Source organism: Polypterus senegalus, chromosome 11 (assembly GCF_016835505.1).
Source record: "Polypterus senegalus isolate Bchr_013 chromosome 11, ASM1683550v1, whole genome shotgun sequence".
NCBI lineage: Eukaryota > Metazoa > Chordata > Cladistia > Polypteriformes > Polypteridae > Polypterus > Polypterus senegalus.
This window is the reverse complement of record NC_053164.1, coordinates 10,318,197-10,338,495: the sequence shown is the minus strand read 5'-3', so window position 1 is coordinate 10,338,495 and position 20,299 is coordinate 10,318,197. Positions and strand designations below refer to the sequence as shown.

The window sequence follows — 20,299 nt, the reverse complement described above, 5'->3', positions numbered from 1 at the left end:
TATAATGAGGGTATTAGAAATAAACTTGATCCATTAGGTGTAAAAGTCAAGATGGAGGTAAAGAATTTAGGGGTAATTATTGACTCTGACCTGAATTGTAAATCACATGTTAATCAGGTTACATTTTCACACTTAATATAGCAAACGTTAGACCTCTTATAACTTTGCAAGATGCTGAGAAATGAGTTTACGCTTTTGTTTTTAGTCGACTAGATTACCGTAACATACTCCTCTCAGGACCACCCAAGAAAAGACATCAATCGATTGCATCGAGTGCAGAATGGAGCTGCCAGAATCTGAACTAGGAAAAGAAAATCCGAGCACATCACACCAGTCTTAGTGTCACTACACTGGATACCCGTGTCATTTAGAATTGACTTTAAAATACTGCTTATGGTTTACAAAGCCTTAAATAATCTCACTCCATTGTGTATTTCTGAATGGGTGTCACCTTGTACTCCAAATCATAACCTTAGATCTTCAAATGAGGGTCTGCTTAGAATTCCAAGAGTTAAATTTAAAAGAAGTGGTGAGGCGGCCTACTGTTGTTAGGCCCCTAAAATCTGAAATAGCTGACTGATAGAAATTCACCAGGCTGATATGGTGGAGCACTTTAGAAAAATGTGGTGGGCTGGCGCCCTGCCCGGGGATTTGTTCCTGCCTTGTGCCCTGTGTTGGCTCCAGCAGACTCCCGTGATCCTGTGTTAGGATATAGCGGTTGCATAATGGATGGATGGATGGACTTTAAAAAACTGATAAACACTCATTATTTTAACATGGCTTTCTCAGAGCTTCATTTTAATGTAACCCTGCTCTTCTGGATGTGCATTGAAATATCATTTCTATCATGGCGGCTCCTCAATCCGTACCAACCCCTACTTTCTCTGCTGTTCTTTTTCGGGTTTTCTGTGGTGCCAATCTGTGCCCCCACCACCTGATCAGAGCCCTGTATTGATGATTGAATGCCAGAGGTCCACGCGACCATCATCATCATCAAGTTCTTCCATGTGAACCGTGAAAGCCATGAGGACTGATTCAGGTCATTGATGTCAGGTAGAATGCCTAGAGGGGGCTGGGTGGTCTTGTTGGCTCGGAACCCCTGCAGATTTTATTTTTTTTTTGTTTTCTCTGTCCTCCCTAATTTTATTCTGTGTTAATTAGTGTTCCCTAATTGTATTTCTTATATTTTGTCTTTTTTCTCTTTCTTCATCCTGTAAAGCACTTTGAGCTACACCATTTGTATGAAAATGAGCTCTAGAAATAAATACACTGTGTGCACAATTATTAGGCAAGTGAGTATTTTGACCATATCATCATTTTTAATGCGTATATTCCAACTCCAAGCTGTATTAACTTGAATGCTTATTGGATTTAAGCACGTCAGGTGATGTGTATTTGTGTAATGAGGGAGGGTGTGGCCTAAGGAGATCAACACCCTATATCAAGGTGTGCAGAATTATTAGGCAGCTAGTTTTCCTCAGGCAAAATGGGCCAAAAAAGAGATTTAACTGACTCTGAAAAGTCAAAAATTGTAAAAAGTCTTTCAGAGGGATGCAGCACTTTTGGAATTGCTAAGATATTGGTGTGTGATCACAGAACCATCAAACATTTTGTTGCAAATAGTCAACAGGGTCGCAAGAAACGTGTTGAGAACAAAAGACGCAAATTAGCTGCCAAAGATTTGAGAAGAATCAAACGTGAAGCTACCAGGAACCCATTATCCTCCAGTACTTTCATATTCCAGAGCTGCAACCTACCTGGAGTGCCCAGAAGTACAAGGTGTTCAGTGCTCAAAGACATGGCCAAGGTAAGGAGGGCTGAAACCCAACCACCACTGAACAAGAAACATAAGTTGAAACGTCAAAACTGGGCCAAGAAATATCTGAAGACAGGTTTTATGGACCGATGAGATGAGAGTGACTCTTGATGGACCAGATGGATGGACCTGTGGATCAGTAATGGGCACAGAGCTCCACTCCAACGTGGAGGTGGGGTACTGGTATGAGCTGGTATTTTTAAAGATGAGCTAGTTGGACCTTTTTGCATTGAAGATGAACTCAAAATCAACTCCCAAACCTACTGCCAGTTTTTCAAGACACTTTCTTCAAACAGTGATACAGGAAGAAGACCATGATTTTTATGCAGGCCAATGCTCCATCACTTGCATCAAGTTCTCCACTGCGTGGCCAGCCAGTAAAGGCCTTAAAGATGAAGGAATAATGACATGGCCCCCCTTCCTCATCTGACCTAAACCCTATCGAGAACTTGTGGGCACTTCTTAAACGCTAGATTTACGGGGGAGAAAAACAATCCACCTCTCTGAAGAGTGTCTGGGAGGCTGTAGTCACTGCTCCACAAAAAGCTGATCGTCAACAGATCAAGAAACTGACAGACTCCATGAATGGAAAGGCTTATGACTGTTATTGGAAAGAAGGGTGGCTATATTGGTCATTGATTGATTGATTGATTTTTTTTTAAATGTCAGAGATGTTTATTTGTAAATTTTGAGGTGTTTGTTTATTATTCTCACTATAACAGATGAAAAGAAACAAGTGAGATGGGAACATTTTCATTTTTCCTTTAGTTGCATAATAAATCTGCACACTAATAGTTGCCTAATAATTGTGCGCACATATGTATTCCCCTGATGATGTTCACACTCACATTTCTGTTGTGAAACATTCAGGTTTATTAACATTTTGGATTGACTGATAGCACTGTGTTTGTTCCATATTAAAATTAATCCTCAAAAATACAACTTGCCTAATAATTCTGCACTCCCTGTATTGTTGTTGTTGTTGTACATCCATAATGGCTAACACGGTACAACACCCTGCTAATACAGGGCTCACAGACAGTACTGCTTCACTATGACAACTGGGGTCCCCCTCTGCGTCACTTATGTAATTGGCACCCCTCTATGTACAATAGCAAGGATTTTATGAAGCTCCTTAACTTTCATAAATTGTGCCCTTCTGGATTTTTTGGTTAAGGGTGCCCCATGCTGCGCCTGGCAAGATGCCTCTCTGGGTGGCCGCCCACTTTGCCCATGTTTATCACCTCATTAATAGATGAGGTCAGAGACTCCTCTAGGAGGGCCCAGACGGGCATCATGCCTGGTACGCTCTTTTGGTTTCTTTGTGCATTCAGCTGCTCTTTCTGTTTGACCCGTCCTTTGTGGGCTTCAGACAGACTCAGGAGCGCCCCCTATAATGAACACCCCAGTATTGAATCTGCTCCTTGTCTCAAGCTGACTTACTGGAATGGATTTGTGCCATCAGACTTCTTCAAGGCCTTCAGGATTTTCATATAAAGGCGAGCCGAAATCGTCATGCACAGGATCGTCAGAGACAGGTTGGAGGCAATGCTGATGATGCTGATCTGCGACAAGGTGATCAGCGCCACCACGAGCCCAGTGAAGATGAAGCCCGTCCACTTGGCATCTTTCCAGTAGATGAGTTCCGACACACCTGGATGGGGCAGAGAAAGCAAAACGTAAACCGTGATGTCGGCGGACAACTCAGGAAGCATCCGGGGGACAGACGTTACAGTGCCATGAAATGGGAAGAACCGTGTGGAAAAAGTGTCACGTTTAAGTGCTGTGAAACCAAAATGTCTGCAAATCCCCTTTAAATGGAAGTTTGCAGTAGGGATAATGGAGGGAGAGAAAGAGAGCAGGCTATATCTAATCTATCCTTTTAAACCTTATAATTACAATTATCAACACAACATTAGGCTGCTTGGCAATAGCTTGTGGGGAAATTGGAAATTAAGGTTAAAGCTGTCTCACTAAGACTATAAAATGACATCCAAAATTCAGAATCAATGTCTCCATGATGGGACAGTTAACTTTGTGAGCTGGAATGTTAAAGGCCTGAATCGTGAATTAAAGAGAAAGAAAGTACTCTCTCACCTAACAGGTTTAAAAGCTAAAATAGTATTTTTACAGGAGACCCACTTACTAAGCAAGGATCAGACTGGACTGGCCAAATGTTCTATTCTAGCTTTACAAAGAAAACTAGAGGAGAGGGAATCTTAATACATAAAACAGTCTCATTTGTAGCATCAGATGTAGTGTCTGATCTTGAAGGGAGATATCTGATGGTCATGGGACAACTTATTTATTTGTAAAGTGATTTTGATAAATCCTTATGCACCTAATATCGATGATAAGCTATTTGCATCCATTCCCAATGTGAACACTCATAAAATTATAATGGCGGGGGACTTTAATTGTGTTTTAAACCCACTCTTGGATAGGACTCCTGTCACAGGGGGGACGACATCTAACACATCTAAGAAAATTACACAGTTTGTAACTGACCACAACTTCATGTACATAAGTAACATGATAATTATATTTGAATACTAACCATCACCTATTCTGTTTCTTTTCTCGGTACCCAAATGTGGCAATTGGTGCCACGGCCCACCTACCAAGTTGTTTGCCTGCCTATGGTAAAGTCATCCCTGATGGAGGATCACAGGAATCATAGGAAAGAAGGGTCCTTTCATCGGAGCAACGTTTCAGCCGTGGCATGGCCAAATGGGGAGGCAGCTAGATGGATGAGGTCTCCAGGACTCTAAAAATATCCAAACCTAATTATGTCATATCATCTACTGTTAGACCATACTTCTAAAATTTTTATTATTATGCTGTATTGAGGATTTGTTCTGTTCTGTATATTGTATTGTATTGACCCCTACTTTTGACACCCACTGCTGCCCAACCTACCTGGAAAGGGGTCTCTCTTTGAACTGCCTTTCCCGAGGTTTCTTCCATTTTTCCCTACAAGGTTTTTATTGGGAGTTTTTCCTTGTCTTCTTAGAGAGTCAATGCTGGGGGGCTGTCAAAAGGCAGGGCCTGTTTAAGTCCATTGCGGCACTTCCTGTGTGATTTTGGGCTATACTAAAATAAACTGTATTGTATTGTATTGTATTGTAACTTATCAGACCCCTGGAGGTTTCTAAACCCAAACTCAAGAACATATTCGATCTACTCACCAGTACATCATTGCTACTCAAGAATTGATTATTTCTTTATAATAATAATAATTCATTACATTTATATAGCGCTTTTCTCAGTACTCAAAGCACTATCCACACAGGGAGGAACCGGGAAGCGAACCCACAATCTTCCACAGTCTCCTTACTGAAAATAGATAATCATTTCTTGCCTACAATTAAATCTTGCAAGTACGACGCTATTGTTATCTCCGACTATGCACCTCTGATCTTGGAGCTCAAGTCATTATGCCCAACACTCTCACCTCGCAGATGGCGTCTTAACCTGCTTCTATTAGCAGACGAGAATTGTACAGAATTTATATCCGAACAAATCAGCTTCTTCCTAGAGACAAATAGATCCTTAGAGGTGTTTGCAGGAATACTCTGGGAAACTCTTAAGGCCTTCTTAAGACGACGGATTATTTCATATCTTTCCCACAGGAATAAATTAGAAACCAAGAAAGTATCAGAGCTAAGAAGCGAAATGATGAAGAACATGCCAGGCGTCCAAGCGAGGCTCTACATAGGGCAGTACTTCTTTATATTCCCTACTCGATGCCCCAACAAATGTAAGTTATCGCCAATATACTAATAATCGAATTGTGCTTCATTCACTCAGAATATGGAACCAATGTAGAAAGCATTTTAGAATGGAGAATCTTTTATCTGTGGCACCTCTGTAAATGGAAGTCTGCAGGGTGCGCTTTCATCGCAATGTCTGATTTGATTCATTTGTAATTTTAAACTGTGGAGCAGAGGAGGAAATCAAGGACAAATTGAGTCTTCGTCACAAACATAATAGAGGACACTGTAGGTGTGTAATTATGTGTCCCCCAGCATGCAGACCGTGTGTATCTGCTAAGACTTCTGATGGCCTCATCAAACACATCAGAGCTGCTCGCATCCCGAGCTTGACCACACTGCATAATCGAAAAAACACTTGTGGGACCACCGACTTCACTTTGGTACCAGGAGAGATAAAGAGACCAAAGAGACAGATTAAGAGTTGGGGAACCGTCCTCATATACAGTCATATGAAAAAAGTGTGTGAAGCCCTCTCAGCCTGCATAATAATTGACTCTCCTTTCAACAATAAAGATAGGAGTGGTATGTCTTTCATTTCCTAGGAACATCGGAGTATTGCTGTGTGTTTTCCAAACAAAGATTTTTAGTGACGCAGTATTTAGTTGTATGAAATGAAATCAAATGTGAAAAACTGGCTGTGCACAAATGTGGGTCCCCTTGTCTTGTTGCTGATTTGAATGCCTGTCACTGCTCAATGCTGATTACTTGGCTGGATGAGCTTGTGAAGCCTTGAACTTCACAGACAGGAGTGTCCAATCATGAGTGGTCAAAGGTATTTAAGGTGGTCAATTGCAAGTTGTGCTTCCTTCCCTTTGACTCTCCTCTGAGGAGTGACAGACAGCATGGGATCCTCAAAGCAACTCTCCAAAGATCTGAAAACAAAGATTGTTGAGTCTCCTGGTTTAGGGGAAGGCTACAAAAAGTCATCTCAGAGGTTTAAACTGTCAGTTTCAACTGTGAGGAATGGAATCAGGAAATGGAAGGCCACAGGCACAGTTGCTGTTAAACCAACCCAGTAGGTCTGGCAGGCCAAGAAAAATACAGGAGTAGCATATGAGCAGGATTGTGAGAATGGTGACAGACAACCCACAGATCACCTCCAAAGACCTGCAGGAACATCTCGCTGCAGATGATGTATCTGTACATCGTTCTACAATTCAGCGCAATTTGCACAAAGAACATCAGTATGGCAGGGTGATGAGAAAGAAGCCCTTTCTGCACTCACGCCACAAACAGAGTCGCTTGTTGTATTCAAATGCTCATTTAGACAAGTCAGATTCCTTTTTGAACAGTGCTTTGGACTGATGAGACACAAATGGAGTTATTTGGTCAGAACAAAAAGTGATTTGCATGGCAGAAGAAGAACACCACATTACAAAAAAAAAACCTGCTACCTCCTGTCAAATGTGGTGGAGGTCCCATCATGCAATGGGGCTGTGTGGCCAGTTCAGGGACTGGGGTCCTTGTTAAAGTCGAGGGTCAGATGAATTCAACCCAATATCAACAAATTCTTCAGGATAATGTTCAAGCATCAGTCACAAAGTTGAAGTTACTTAAGCAGGTGTTTGATATTCCAACAAGACAAGGACCCAAAACACAGTTGGAAATCAACAAAGACATTCATGCAGAGGGAGAAGCACAATGTTCTGGAATGGCCGTCACAGTCCCCTGACTTGAATATCATCGAAAATCTATGGGATGATTTGAAGCAGGCTGTCCTTCAAATTGAACTGAACTGGAGAGATTTTGAATAAAGAATGGTCAGAAATACCTCCATCCAGAATCCAGTCACTCATCACAGGCTATAGGAGGACAGCGTCTGGAGGCTCAAAGGAGCAAAAGGAGTCTCAACTGAGTATCGATGTCATATCTTTGTTGGGGTGCCCACATTTATGCACCTGTCTAATTTTGTTATGATGCATACTGCATATTTTCTGTTAATCCAATAAACGTAATGTCACTGCTGAAATCCTACTGTTACCATAAGGCATGTCAGATATTAAAAGGACGTTGCTACTTTGAAAGCTCAGCCAATGAGAAACAAAAATCCAAAGAATTAAGAGGAGATCCCAAACTTTTTCATATGACTATACAGTCAATGAACCGGAATATTTGCTGCTTCTTTTACAGAGAGTAAGAATTAGCTGTGACCCGACATTTGCGAGATAGACATATGCGCGCCGACATAATAGCGCCGATTAAATCGCCCCAACAAAATCGCGAAAGTTTCATCAAATATGAATTACTAGTTTAAAGCATATATAATAATGTTTATTTTAGAAGTCATTATGAGACGCGGCATGCCATCAGCACGGCACACAGATAGTCCTTAAGATCACGCCCTGCTTATGTAGGAAGAATTGCAGCAAGGGCGTCCCACTCTCTTGGCCTCTCTCGCGATTTTGTCGGAGCACGTTTGTCGAAAACCATTTAGCTCATTTGTCGGCGCTCATTTGTCCATTGCGGTTTTGTCGAGATGCATATGTCTATCGTGCTTTTGTCGGTGAATCAGAATTAGCATACAAAGGTGGCTGATTTTTATGGCGAATGGAGCGGAAATTGGACTAGAGGTGAAATGACGTGGACGGTATGGGACAGAGATGATGTCATCAGAGGGCGACTGGATTGAAGTTGTCACATAGGTACGGCTGGAATGTGGAAGGTCTTCCTTGTTCATGCTCATTTTTTAGCGGAGACTTCACGTATTGGGATTCGTCTGCTCTTTAATCTTTGTGATGAATAAATGAAAGAAGCGTGAGTATGCCGTCCTATATCCCCTCCGGTGAGTTTTTTGCGCTTCATTGGAGCTTTTGGCTGCCCCCTAGCTGTGCATGTGTGACTCAGGACTGGAACTTACAAGCATTTGGGGTAGAAGTCCAAAGCTTTAATCTCTACTGTGAAATGAACAGACTGGACACACACAAAAAGGGGTTTCCCGTGTATGGCCTGCAGAGATAACAGAATTAGGTTTAGTGTACCCTGCCACCCCCTTGCCCGGCGTGGAATTACCTCCACATGGTCGTTTCAGCTCCATGCCAGTCGTGTGTGTGTGGCACTATGTATAGCACACTGTCTGCCAATAATGTAAAAACAAACCCTCTGAATATTACGTACAGGAAAGCACTTAGTGCTTCTGATACGCTTGGCACTATAAAGGATGCCCCGTCTTGTGACGAAAATTGAAGTCGGGTAACAAAGCTTGTCTGTATATACACTCACTGGCCACTTTATTAGGTACACCTTGCTAGTCCTGGGTTGGTTTCCCTTTGGCCTTCAGAACTTCCATAATTCTTCATGGCGTGGATTCAACAAGGTACTGGAAACATTCCTCAGGAATTGTCGTCCATGACAACATCATGTAGTTGTTGCAGGGTCGCCGGCTGCACATCCACGATGTGATTCTCCTGCTTCACCACATCCCAAAGATGAATTGAGCTCTGGTGACTGTGGAGGCCATTTCAGTCTAGTGAACTCATTGTCATGCACAAGAAACCAGTCTGAGATGATCTGAGCTTTGTGACATGGCGTGTTGTCCTGCTGGAAGGATCCATCAGAAAATGGTGGTCATAAAGGGATGGACATGATCAATAACAATACTCAGGTAGACTGTGGCATTTAAACGCTGCTCTTTGGTACTAAGGGGCCCAAAATGTGCCAAGAAAATATCTCCCACACCATCACACCACCAGCAGCCTGAACCGTTGATACACGGTAGGATGGATCCCTGAATTCATGTTGTTGACGCCAAGTTCTCACCCACCATCTGAATGTCACAGCAGAAATTTAGACTTTTCAGGCCAGATGACACATTTCCAATCTTCTATTGTCCAGTTTTGGTGAGCCTGTGTGAATAGTACACTTAGTTGCCTGTTCTTAGCTGACAGGAGTGTCACCTGCTGTGGTCTACTGCTGCTGTAGCCCACCTGCTTTAAGGTTCAATGTGTTGCATGTTCAGAGATGCTCTTCTGGACACCTCGGAAGTAGTGAGTGCTAATTTGAGTTCCTGCGGCCTTTCTATCAGCTAGTATTGTTGCTGACCACGTCCATCCCTTTATGACTGCAGTGTGCCCATCATCTGACAGCTCCTTTCAGCAGGATAACACGCCATGTCACAAAGCTCAAATCATTTCACACTGGTTTCTTGAACATCACAATGAATTCGCTGGTCTCAAATGGCCTTCACAGTCACCAGATCTCAATCTAGTAGATCACCTTTGGGATGTGGTGGGACAGGAGATTCGCATTGTGGATGTGCAGAGGGCAAATCTGCAGCGTGATGCTGTCATGTCAATATGGACCAAAATTCCTGAGGAATGTCTTCAGCACCTTATTGAATCTACACTATGAAGACCACTCTGGCCATTCTCCACTGACCTCTGGCATCAACAATGCATTTTTGCCCAGAGAACTGCCGTTCACTGGATATTTTTCCCTTTTTCAGACCATTCTCTGTACACCTTAGAGATGGTTGTGTGTGAAAATCTCAACATATCAGCAGGTTCTGAAATACTCGGACCAGCCCATCTGACACCACAAACCATGTCACATTCAAAGTCACTTCCATGCCCTTTCTTTGCCATTCTGATGCTCCATTTGAACTTAAGGATACCATCTGGACAATGTCTACAGGTCGAACTGCATTGGCTGATTAGATATTTGTGTTAACAAGCAGTTGAATGGGTGTACCTAATAAAGTGGCCGGAGAGTATATTTATACACTTCATTCATTGTGTCTCATTTACCTTCTGATGACCCATCTTCTTGGTTACACTTGATATTAGGATTTTGTAGTCAGTTATTATCTAACCCACATAGTCCTGAACAGGCTCATGGGGGTCTGCTGGAGTCCATCCCAGCTAGCATAGCGTGCAAAGCCAGTGGGATGCCAGTCAGTATTCTATAGTGTCTCTTACAAAATCATTGTTTTTCAGTCATTATTTTTGGGTTTTGGTATTTTACAAATGTATTTACCTTGTAATCGAGTTTCGCAGTAATACAACAACTGTTATATGATGTTCATAGCGTTTGACGTTATACACTAAAGACATCCCAAACACACAGAGTCCCAAATGCTCACTAGAGGGGGAACATCCGTTAAACCCCAGGTTGTTCAGAAAAGGGTAACAGAATCTTTATGAATAAAAAGATTTCATAATTTTTAAAAATACTCTGAAGGCAAAGAAGCTTCTCAAGAGCACAAAAGGCACAGCTGGGGATGCTTGACAAGGTAATCCAAAAGCAAACGAGTCCCAATCACCAATCCACAATGCAAAGTCAAAAACAGAGCATTGGGTAAAACAAAATCCAGTAAGAAAACCAATGAAATCAAATGCATTCAATGAACCGCAAGGGACTCCGGCTTTTGCCAGCCTTTATAGGGCTGAGGGTAGCCGCTGGCAGTGATGGAGCAGGTGGCCCCGCCTCTTAGGAGTCCACCCGCAAGACACAGCAGAAGACACAGAGACACATGGAAAACGAAATCATCAACACTCTGTTAACATCAAAAATGAGCCAAATAAGCAACTATGGGCCATCTGAACCCTCAGCCGCAGGGGACCCAGGCTGAAACATAACAATTGTCATGTCGGATAATGTTTTCCTTTGATTCTTGATATCAGTGAGTGTGGCCTGAAGGGGGCGCACCAGCCGCCCAAACCGGACACAGACAGACACCAGACACAATTTACTTTATTTTCAGGTTTAATTACTCATACACACCTTTCGCACAAGAGGCACAGTACAGTGAGTACAGCACACAGCACTTTCATTGTCTTTCTCCTTTCTTTCTCTTTTCTCTCTCACTTTCTCCTTCGCTTCCACTCCTCCTCCAGCAAGCTTTGTCTCTATCCCTCCGGCTCCTTTTAACTCTTTTAGGGCGGATGTCGACTTTTGTCGACAGGAGGGGTTGAGGGTGATAATCAGCTGTTAATGGCGACAAATCTCACTGTCACGTCACAGGCATTCCCTCTGTGCTTGTAGGAATGCTAGACTCGTTGACTCGACAACTAATCCTAGCGTGTGCATGAGTTGCGAAATGTAAACAATGGCAAGATGGCATCGACATGTGACAAGGGAGCGAAGCGAGTGCAGAAAAGAAAACACTCGGCAGACAATGTTTTGTGCATTATTGCAGAGTCGGACTCTGATTTTTCAGAATTGGATTTTATTGACAGTGATCAGGAGATCGAGCAAGAGAGTGAGAAGACGGCATCAGCTGATCAAACACCAGCCGATGGCGTGCCAGCGGATCTGCTGCCAGTTGAGTGTTTCGCGCAGCCGATGCATCTACGGCAAGGTTCGCGTGGGATAAATACACAGACATTGATCCGTTGAGAGCCGATCTGGGTATTGGACTTCACAAGACGGCATGGCTTGCTGTTGGACACGACAGATCACCAGCTGCTGTACTTCAGGCTGCTCTCTCCTGATGCTGCTTTTCAGCTACCGTCAGACGAGACAAACAGGTAGGCAGAGAAATTTTTTGAATCGCGGGCTGCGTTTGCATCGCATTCTCGTTTTTCAAAGTGTAAACCCACAACAAAAGACGAGATGAAGCGTGCTGTGGTATTACAAATAGAGATGGGACAGAACTGGTGATATAACTTCAGGGAGCATTGGTCCAAACGTGCTTTGTCCCCTGGTGGCTTTGGACAGGTTATGCAGCATGGTGACAGGTACGTGCTGCTGCAAAGTTTGATTCACTTCTGTAATAAACAGAAGCAAATCCCATGGGGTGAGCCAGGCTATAATAACATGCATAAAGTTCATAAAGATTCAGAAGATGAAAAGAGGTGACAATACGGTTTTCATGCGGGCAGAAAACTTGGTGGCAGTGGAATGGCATGATGGCAAAAGGGTGACTTGTCTCTCTACAGTACACACTAACAGTATATGTGAGAAAGTGCAGCAACAGACAATTGACAAGTAGGCGCCAAAGCAACACGTATTGTAAGCAGTGCAATGTGGCAATGACTGAAATTGGCTGCTTTGAGCGACATCAGACTGCGCAGGACTTTGCTGTGTAAAATGTATGTGATATGAGTGTGAAATCATCGAGTATGCAGGCTCATACAACATGCAAGACAGGAACATTTGTCAAAAGTAAATATTGTTTGTTGATTTGATATGTTAAACAATTGCTTTGTGTTCTTTTTTAAAAAATGTTAGTTCTTGGAAAAATATTCAGACCTGGGAGATAAGAAATAAAAAAAAATAGCCCTAAAAGAGTTAAGCTTCGCCTGGGAGTCCTGCAAGTGGCTCGTTAGGGAGGTCTGGAATCACTCCCGGCAGAGACACCCAACATGCCTGCGTAGAGCTCCAGCTCCCAGCATGCCCTGTGGGAATCCTTGGCACCCCAGCAACCCATTGGGGCTGCCCTCTAGCTTCTCGGGGGAGATAATGCCCTGAGCACGCTCTCTTCCCCTAGTCCTTCCACAATGGTGGTATCCCAGCCAGGTAAGGCCCCTGGGCCGTCCGCGACATGAGTCTACTTCTATTTCTTCGAAAGAATAAGCATGACTGTAATTAGTGCCTCTTTAATTCTTTTCTTTAACCTTTCCTCTGTTCATTTTCTTTTCCTTTCTTAAAATAACATCAACCTGCTTTCACACATTTGATTTTCGCAGGTTTTGCAGCAAGAACTTTAAGGCGGTACTATTCATTTGCAGTGCGTTGTAAACTCCTGCTGTGACAAAACTTAAAAATGGTTGCAGGCCTCAAAATAAAACACATCAAATGCCAGACCTGCCTTCTACACCAATCGATACCCACCGGATAGGCCTCACTACTGGCAGCCTTGTCCAGAAGCTCAAATAACAGACATCTGGCCTGAGCTGGCCCAAAAAAATAGAGGTAAGGGATTTCAAATTCAAATTAACCAATAGGAGGAGAGGAATTCTGTAAAACCTCTGGTCCAATTATAAACACACTGAAGTTCCATTAAATGGCATTATTTATTGACAGGGTTTCAAAAGATCTAATGAGAAATGCGGGCAGCATGGTGGCACAGTGGTAGCACTGCTGCCTCGCAGTAAGGAGACCCGAGTTTGCTTCCCGGGTCCTCCCAGCGTGGAGTCTGCATGTTCTCCCCGTGTCTGCGTGGGTTTCCTCCCACAGTCCAATGACATGCAGGTTAGGTGCATTGGCGATTCTAAATTGTGCTTGGTGTGGGTGTGGGTGTGCCGTGCGGTGGGCTGGCACCCTGCCCAGGGTTTGTTTCCTGCCTTGCGCCCTTTGTTGGCTGGGATTGGCTCCAGCAGACCCCCATGACCCTGTAGTTAGGATATAGCGGGTTGGATGATGGATGGATGTTACATTTGTCAATCATCTCCTGGATTTTCTTTGCCTATGGTATGTTCCATGTGTTTTGTGGGTGGACCCAAAGGAGGCGGGCCACCTGCCAATCACCACCCTCCCTCTGCCTTATAAATCTGGAGGGGTCACCCACACTTCCTGGTATTTCATTTCAAATGCGTGAGGGAGCTGTTTGGTGAGTTTCTCTCTTTTTGCTATGCTTTGCACTTTTTCTGAATTTTTACATTTTGCTCTTTTTTTGATGATTCTTCAGTTCTCTTTGATCTCCCACAGTTCCTGGTAATAAATTCTTCATTTTATAAAGATCCTATATGTTCCCTATTACTACCCTGGCTTTGACGGTTTTATCCCTCTAGTGCAGGGCTCGTCAGCTCCAGTTCTGGAGGACCACCGTGGCTGCAGGTTTTCATTCCAACCCTTTTCTTAATGACTGACCTGTTTTTGCTGCTAATTCACTTCTTTTAAATTCATTTTAACTGACTTGCTCTTGAAGATTCAGACCCCTTAATTGTTTCTTTTTCTTTAATTAGCAGCCAAGCAGTAATGAGATACAAAATGAGCCAAAACAACTGGTGTCCATCATACAATGTCTGAAAATAAAGAACGATGAAGGTCACAGGAATGTCGATCTTCTCAGGTCCACAAAAAGAGAAAATCAACAATTTCAGAAATGTCTGCCAATGCACCACAAGAACAGCAACAGGCCATGGAATTAAAGAACGAGTTTAATTAACAACAAGAACTGGCGCCTCATTAAGCAGCTGGTTGGAGTGAAACTGGTTGGAGTTTGAGGCCCTGACTGAGTTGGTCTTCTCTTGGCTCCCTCACTTCAAATTTCATTTCTGTTTGGGTGCCATTTAAGGAAAGAAATGAAGCAACTTAGGGGAACAAATCTTAAAAAACAAGTCAACTATAATAAAAGAAAAAGGAATTAATTAGCAGCACAAACAGGGCACTCATTAAAGAAAGGGTTAGAATGAAAACCTGCAGCCATGGTGGTCCTCCAGGACCGGACTTGGCGACTCCTGTTCTAGTGGGCATCATTGGATGTGTCTTGTGGGACTTATGCTCCTTGGAACTCCAAGTTGATAAAAAATTGTCATTGAAGAGCATTTTTGTGATATTAAACTTTTATTTTATGAAGATTCTACAAAGGAGGTGGCACGGTGGCGCAGTGGGTAGCGCTGCTGCCTCGCAGCTAGGAGACCTGGAGTTCGCTTCCCAAGTCCTCCCTGCATGGAGTTTGCATGTTCTCCCCGTGTCTGCGTGGGTTTCCTCCGACAGTCCAAAGGCATGCAGGTGAGGTGCATTGGCGATCCTAAATTGTCCCTGGTGCAGTGGTTCTCAAACTGTGGGGTGGACCCCCCTAGCGGGGTGCAAAGTAACAAAAAGGGGGGCCCGATGATGTGAAAAAAAGAAAATAAGAATCAAAAATTTGAAAACTACATCTATTGAAACCAAAACAAATTAAGTTAAACTACATTCTGATGCAATAAAAATAGAGTTAGATAAATGTTGATAAAAGTTAAGCAGGTATAATAAAATATGCATTGTGGACTATGGCTGGCAACTTATCCCGGCCAATACCCCCAAGCCGCCAGATGGAGCCCTCCCTGCAATGTGGAGATACCCCGAATTCCAGCAGGGCATCATGGATTTTGGAGTTTTAATTATCCCTTGTGAAAGCCGGCCCGGGCACAGACAGACGGACATCATATTTCACCCAACACACTTTTTATTTACAGGTGTAATGTGCACTCACAAACCCCAGTGCCTCCTGCACCGATTCCCCCAAGTCCAGGCCACACAGTCCTACTGCCTTTCTCCTGGCCGCCTCCAGTCCTTCCTCTCGCTCCGTCCTCTTCCACCCGACTTCCGCTCTAGACTGAAGGGAGGCGGCCCCTTATATAATGCTCCCGGATGAGCACCAGGTGTTCCCAGCATTCCCTGCTTGGCCACGCCCCAGCGTGGCGGAAGTGTCGGCTGTCCTCCCGGCAGCTCTCCGGGCGCCACATTAAGTCTTCCCCCCAGCACTTCCTGGTGTGGCGGAAGTGCTGGGCTCCAGGGTTCCTCAGGCACCAAGGCCCCCAATACAACCAGGGCCTTGCGGTCTGGAGGAGGCACAAGCCCTCCTCTGGTCCTCCTAGGCGTCCCGGCCGGGGACCCCACGGGATAAACCGGCATCGGGGCGCCGCCTGGCGGTGGCCACGGGTCCCTACAGGGCTGGGCTTCCAAGCCCTCTACCCGAGGCCCCCAACAAAACCAGCAACGGACGCCGCCTCACAGTCTGGAGGAGGCACAAGCCCTCCTCTCGTCCTCCTGGGCGTCCCGGCCGGGCTCCAGCCCCAGCCGGGGACCACACCCTGCTGGATAACGTCGGGCCACCAGGGGACGCTGCAGGGAGGCACAGAGACATATATTTTCCATACAGCCCAGAAGTACGTCCCAGTCACGGGGACAGAGGAAATGACGTACTTCCGGGTTGAAGAATAGGAGTTTTAGCCGACCCGGAAGTGTTATAAAGTCACATGGACAGAGAAAGAAACACTTCCAGGTCAAGAAGTATAAAAGGACTGTGGAAGATCCCAGCAGTGAGCCGAGTTGGGAGGAAGGGTGACTGAGCTGCTGGGAGGTGTGGAGAATTATTAAGTATTGATTATGATTATTATTGTGTATTATTGTATTATTGAAGTATAGTGGAGGTGCTTTGTGCACTTTATTATTGTAAAAATAAAATTGTTGGGACTTTTATCTGGTGTCTGATCTGAGGGTTCAAGGGGACGACGGTGCCCCTTATCTGTCACAGCATCTATGATATATCAGTAATTAAAAGAGAACAAATTGGTATAAGTGGGCTCCTTTCAAAAAACTGATTAAAACTGTTATGAAAACTCGGGCCGCAAATACTTAAAGGTTGAGAAACACTGCCCTAGTGTGTGCTTGGTGTGTGTGTGTGTCTGTGTGCCCTGCCCGGGATTTGTTCCTCCCTTGCACCCTCGTTGGCTGGCTGGCTAATGAGAAAAGCAGGACGGGGATAAAAAGAAGCAAAAACAGGTCTGGCCTTTAACCCTTAAACTGACACATATTTGGGGGTTAATGCACCTTTATGGACTTTTTAAGGAAACATCACAAAGACAAAGTGACATTTCAATGGAACACATTTTTTTTCATGCAAAGAGCATCACAATTACTGCAACATTGATCATTTTACACACTGCCAATGAACTGTAAAAACTATAAAATAAACTACTGGAACAATCTATTATTCTATATAGAAGGTGCAACTGATGCCATTGATGAAATTCAGTAAATCACCGCGCCAACTGCGATTGAACTGGCTGCACGCGAGCACACAGAGAGGCCAACGCTGATGCTGGCAGGCCAGTCTAGTGGGGACAGTGAGGCTGCAGGGGGCGCCAGTGGTCATGAGCGGGCTGCCCAATGAATGTATGGCATGGACTGATCAGCTCCAGCGTGCTGGCAAATTGCACTGGGAAGCGACTATAGCCGGTTCTGGTGTTTAAGGGTTAAAGCAAGCAAATCCAAGATGGAAATGTTACCGTAAACAAGAAGAGAGGGTGAAAACTTAGAAATACAAATGAGCACAACAGGCTGCAAGGATCCCAAACACAATGTCAAAACTGCTTTTATTGCTGCTGGTTATTATGAACTGGGAGTCCCAAAGCACATAAATACTTCCAGAAATGGCCACTAAAGGGGGATTTCACCATCAAACCCCGGCTTGCAATAAGGACAAATGCATAGTCTATATAAATCAAAAGACTTCACATTCACAAAAACTGCTCTTCCAGAGGAGTGAAGCTCCACGGGAGCACAAAAGGCAAAAAGGAGTTACCCTGTAACACAAAAGGTTACCCAAAGGAAACATTTCTGTCGGGTCGACCCCTGTTGGCACCCCACTGCTTTTTGGACTCGAAACTATTCACCCATCCACAATTGTTTTAAATATTTTTTGCATCATTTCCTGACGCCATCCCGTTTAATCGCACTACCATTCTGTGCAGCAACCACTCGCACACAGTAAAGTCATCCAGGGGCAGCCTAGACCCAAACTCAAATGGAAGGCTCTGAGGATAAGGATCTGTGCTGGTATCCTGAAGGTTGCCGGTTCGAATCCCCGTCACTGCCAAAAGAGTTCCTACTCTGCTGGGCCCTTGAGCAAGGACCTTAACCCTCAATTGCTCCAGGGGTGCTGTACAATGGCTGACCCTGCTCTCTGACCCTAAGGGGTATGCGAAAACCAACAAATTCCTAATGTGAGAAATTGTATAAGACGATATAAAGAACTTAAAAAAGAAGGCTTCTGGCCTGCACATGCCCACAAATGGGGTTTAGGCTTTTCAAATTTAAAATAACCAGTTAGTAAATTTGGGAGATAAACGTTTTAAGCAACACAGGGAGATGCGTGTAAAAAAACAAAACAAAATAAAATTCGGACGTGAGCGTCAGTCGGATTTGCGCTGTAAAATTAGTCATTATGATAGCAACTGATGAGAAGAACTCTCAATTAATTGCAGAATTACGGCATTTGAGGGTTCCTCTTGAGTGCCTCTCTCTGTCTCTTAAGGATTTGGCTCAAAAACGAATCCGCACATCGTCATCTCATAGCAGGCTTAAGTTTTGAGGTTGGTATTTTTCCATCCAGCCATTTTAGCTCTCAGGCCATCCCTGAGAAATGGTGACACAAACCCAGTCAGACACCCGTCATCGAGATATCAGGGGACCCTTAAAAAGTCAAGATCTGTCGAACACCGGAGATTGAAATCTTTGATAAATCTGAAACTTTTGCTCCTCCCCCAAAGAAGATAGGTTATGGTGGGGAGGCACGAAAAGCAAAAAGGTAGAAAGTGAAACAAAACCAAAGCCTAATATGAGAGATGATAATCGTGGTCAAGAGAACAAGAGGGTCAAAACTGAAAATACACACACTAGAAAAGATCACTGTGACAAACCTTGAGTTCTTCACAGTTTTGGGATCCACAGTTGGATAAGGATTTGAACTCATAGTCGTCCTTTGTCATTCCCACAGATGGCGCATCATTGTATTTACCGTTCCAACAGATGGCACCTCACAAACATTTGTAGCAATGCACTTTATCAATATAAATGTTTGTGATGAACCTTCTGTAGAAATGACAAATGTAATTCGTTCTTTTGCTACATACGTTACAAAGTACTGTGCATTCCAATGCAACAACAACGACAACATTTATTTCTATAGCACATTTTCAGGCAAATAATGTAACTCAAAGTGCTTTGCATGATGACAAAAGAGAGAAAAAAGACAAAATAAATAAAAAAATAAGACAAGACTCATTAACATAGAATAAGAGTAAGGTCTGATGGCCAGGGAGGACAGAAAAAACAAAAATAACTCCAGACGGCTGGAGAAAAATAAAATCTGCAGGGGTTCTGAGGCAACGAGACCACCCAGCCCCCTCTGGGCATAGATGGTGCACTGCAAATGTTAACTCTGAGGTCTTCATCCACCCATCTATTATCCAACCCGCTATATCCTAACTACAGGGTCACGGGGGTCTGTTGGAGCCTATCCCAGCCAACACAGGGCACAAGGCAGGAAACAAACCCTGGGCAGGGTGCCAGCCCACCGCAGGGCACACACACAGACACACCAAGCACATGCTGGGACAATTTAGGACCACCAATGCACCTAACCTGCATGTCTTTGGACTGTGGGAGGAAATCCACGCAGACACGGGGAGAACATGCAAACTCCACGCAGGGAGGACCCAGGAAGCGAACTCAAGTCTCCTTACTGCAAGGCAGCAGTGCTACCCGCTGTGCCACCATGCCGCCCTCATTGATTTTTTAAATTTCTTCCCAAGTTAGATGGGTAGCACAGCTGGTGATTTATAGCATTACTTCATATGTTCACTGCATATAATCAATTTGATCTCACATCATATTCTTCATCCATCCATTATCCAACCCGCTATATCCTAACTACAGTGTCACAGGGGTCTGCTGGAGCCAATCCCAGCCAACACAGGGTGCAAGGCAGGAAACAAACCCCGGGCAGGGTGCCAGCCCATCGCAGGGCACACACACACACACACACCAAGCACAATTTAGGATCGCCAATGCACTTAACCTCCATGTCTTTGGACTGTGGGAGATAACCCATGCAGACACGGGGAGAACATGCAAACTCCACGCAGGGAGGACCTGGGAAGCAAACTCCAGGTCTCCTAACTGTGAGGCAGCAACGCCACCACTGTACCACCGTGCTGCCCACATCAAATTCTGTCTTTCATATTACATATCACAAAAGCTTGCCTAAAACAACAGGTCAGCCTTATTGATTATTTCATGTAAGACCACATATGTCAGGCCTGCGTTGGTCTTTGGTGGG

General features: G+C 44.2%; 1 protein-coding gene across 1 annotated transcript in view; it reads right to left on the bottom strand.

Annotated features, from left to right (window-relative positions):
- Positions 1 to 20,299, bottom strand: part of rtn2a (reticulon 2a) — a 68,861-nt gene that overhangs the window by 8,727 nt on the left and 39,835 nt on the right. Inside the window, exon 6 of the mRNA XM_039770095.1 lies at positions 3,260 to 3,470. Coding sequence (XP_039626029.1) covers positions 3,260 to 3,470 — 211 coding nt within the window. The remainder of the gene's footprint in view (positions 1 to 3,259; positions 3,471 to 20,299) is intronic.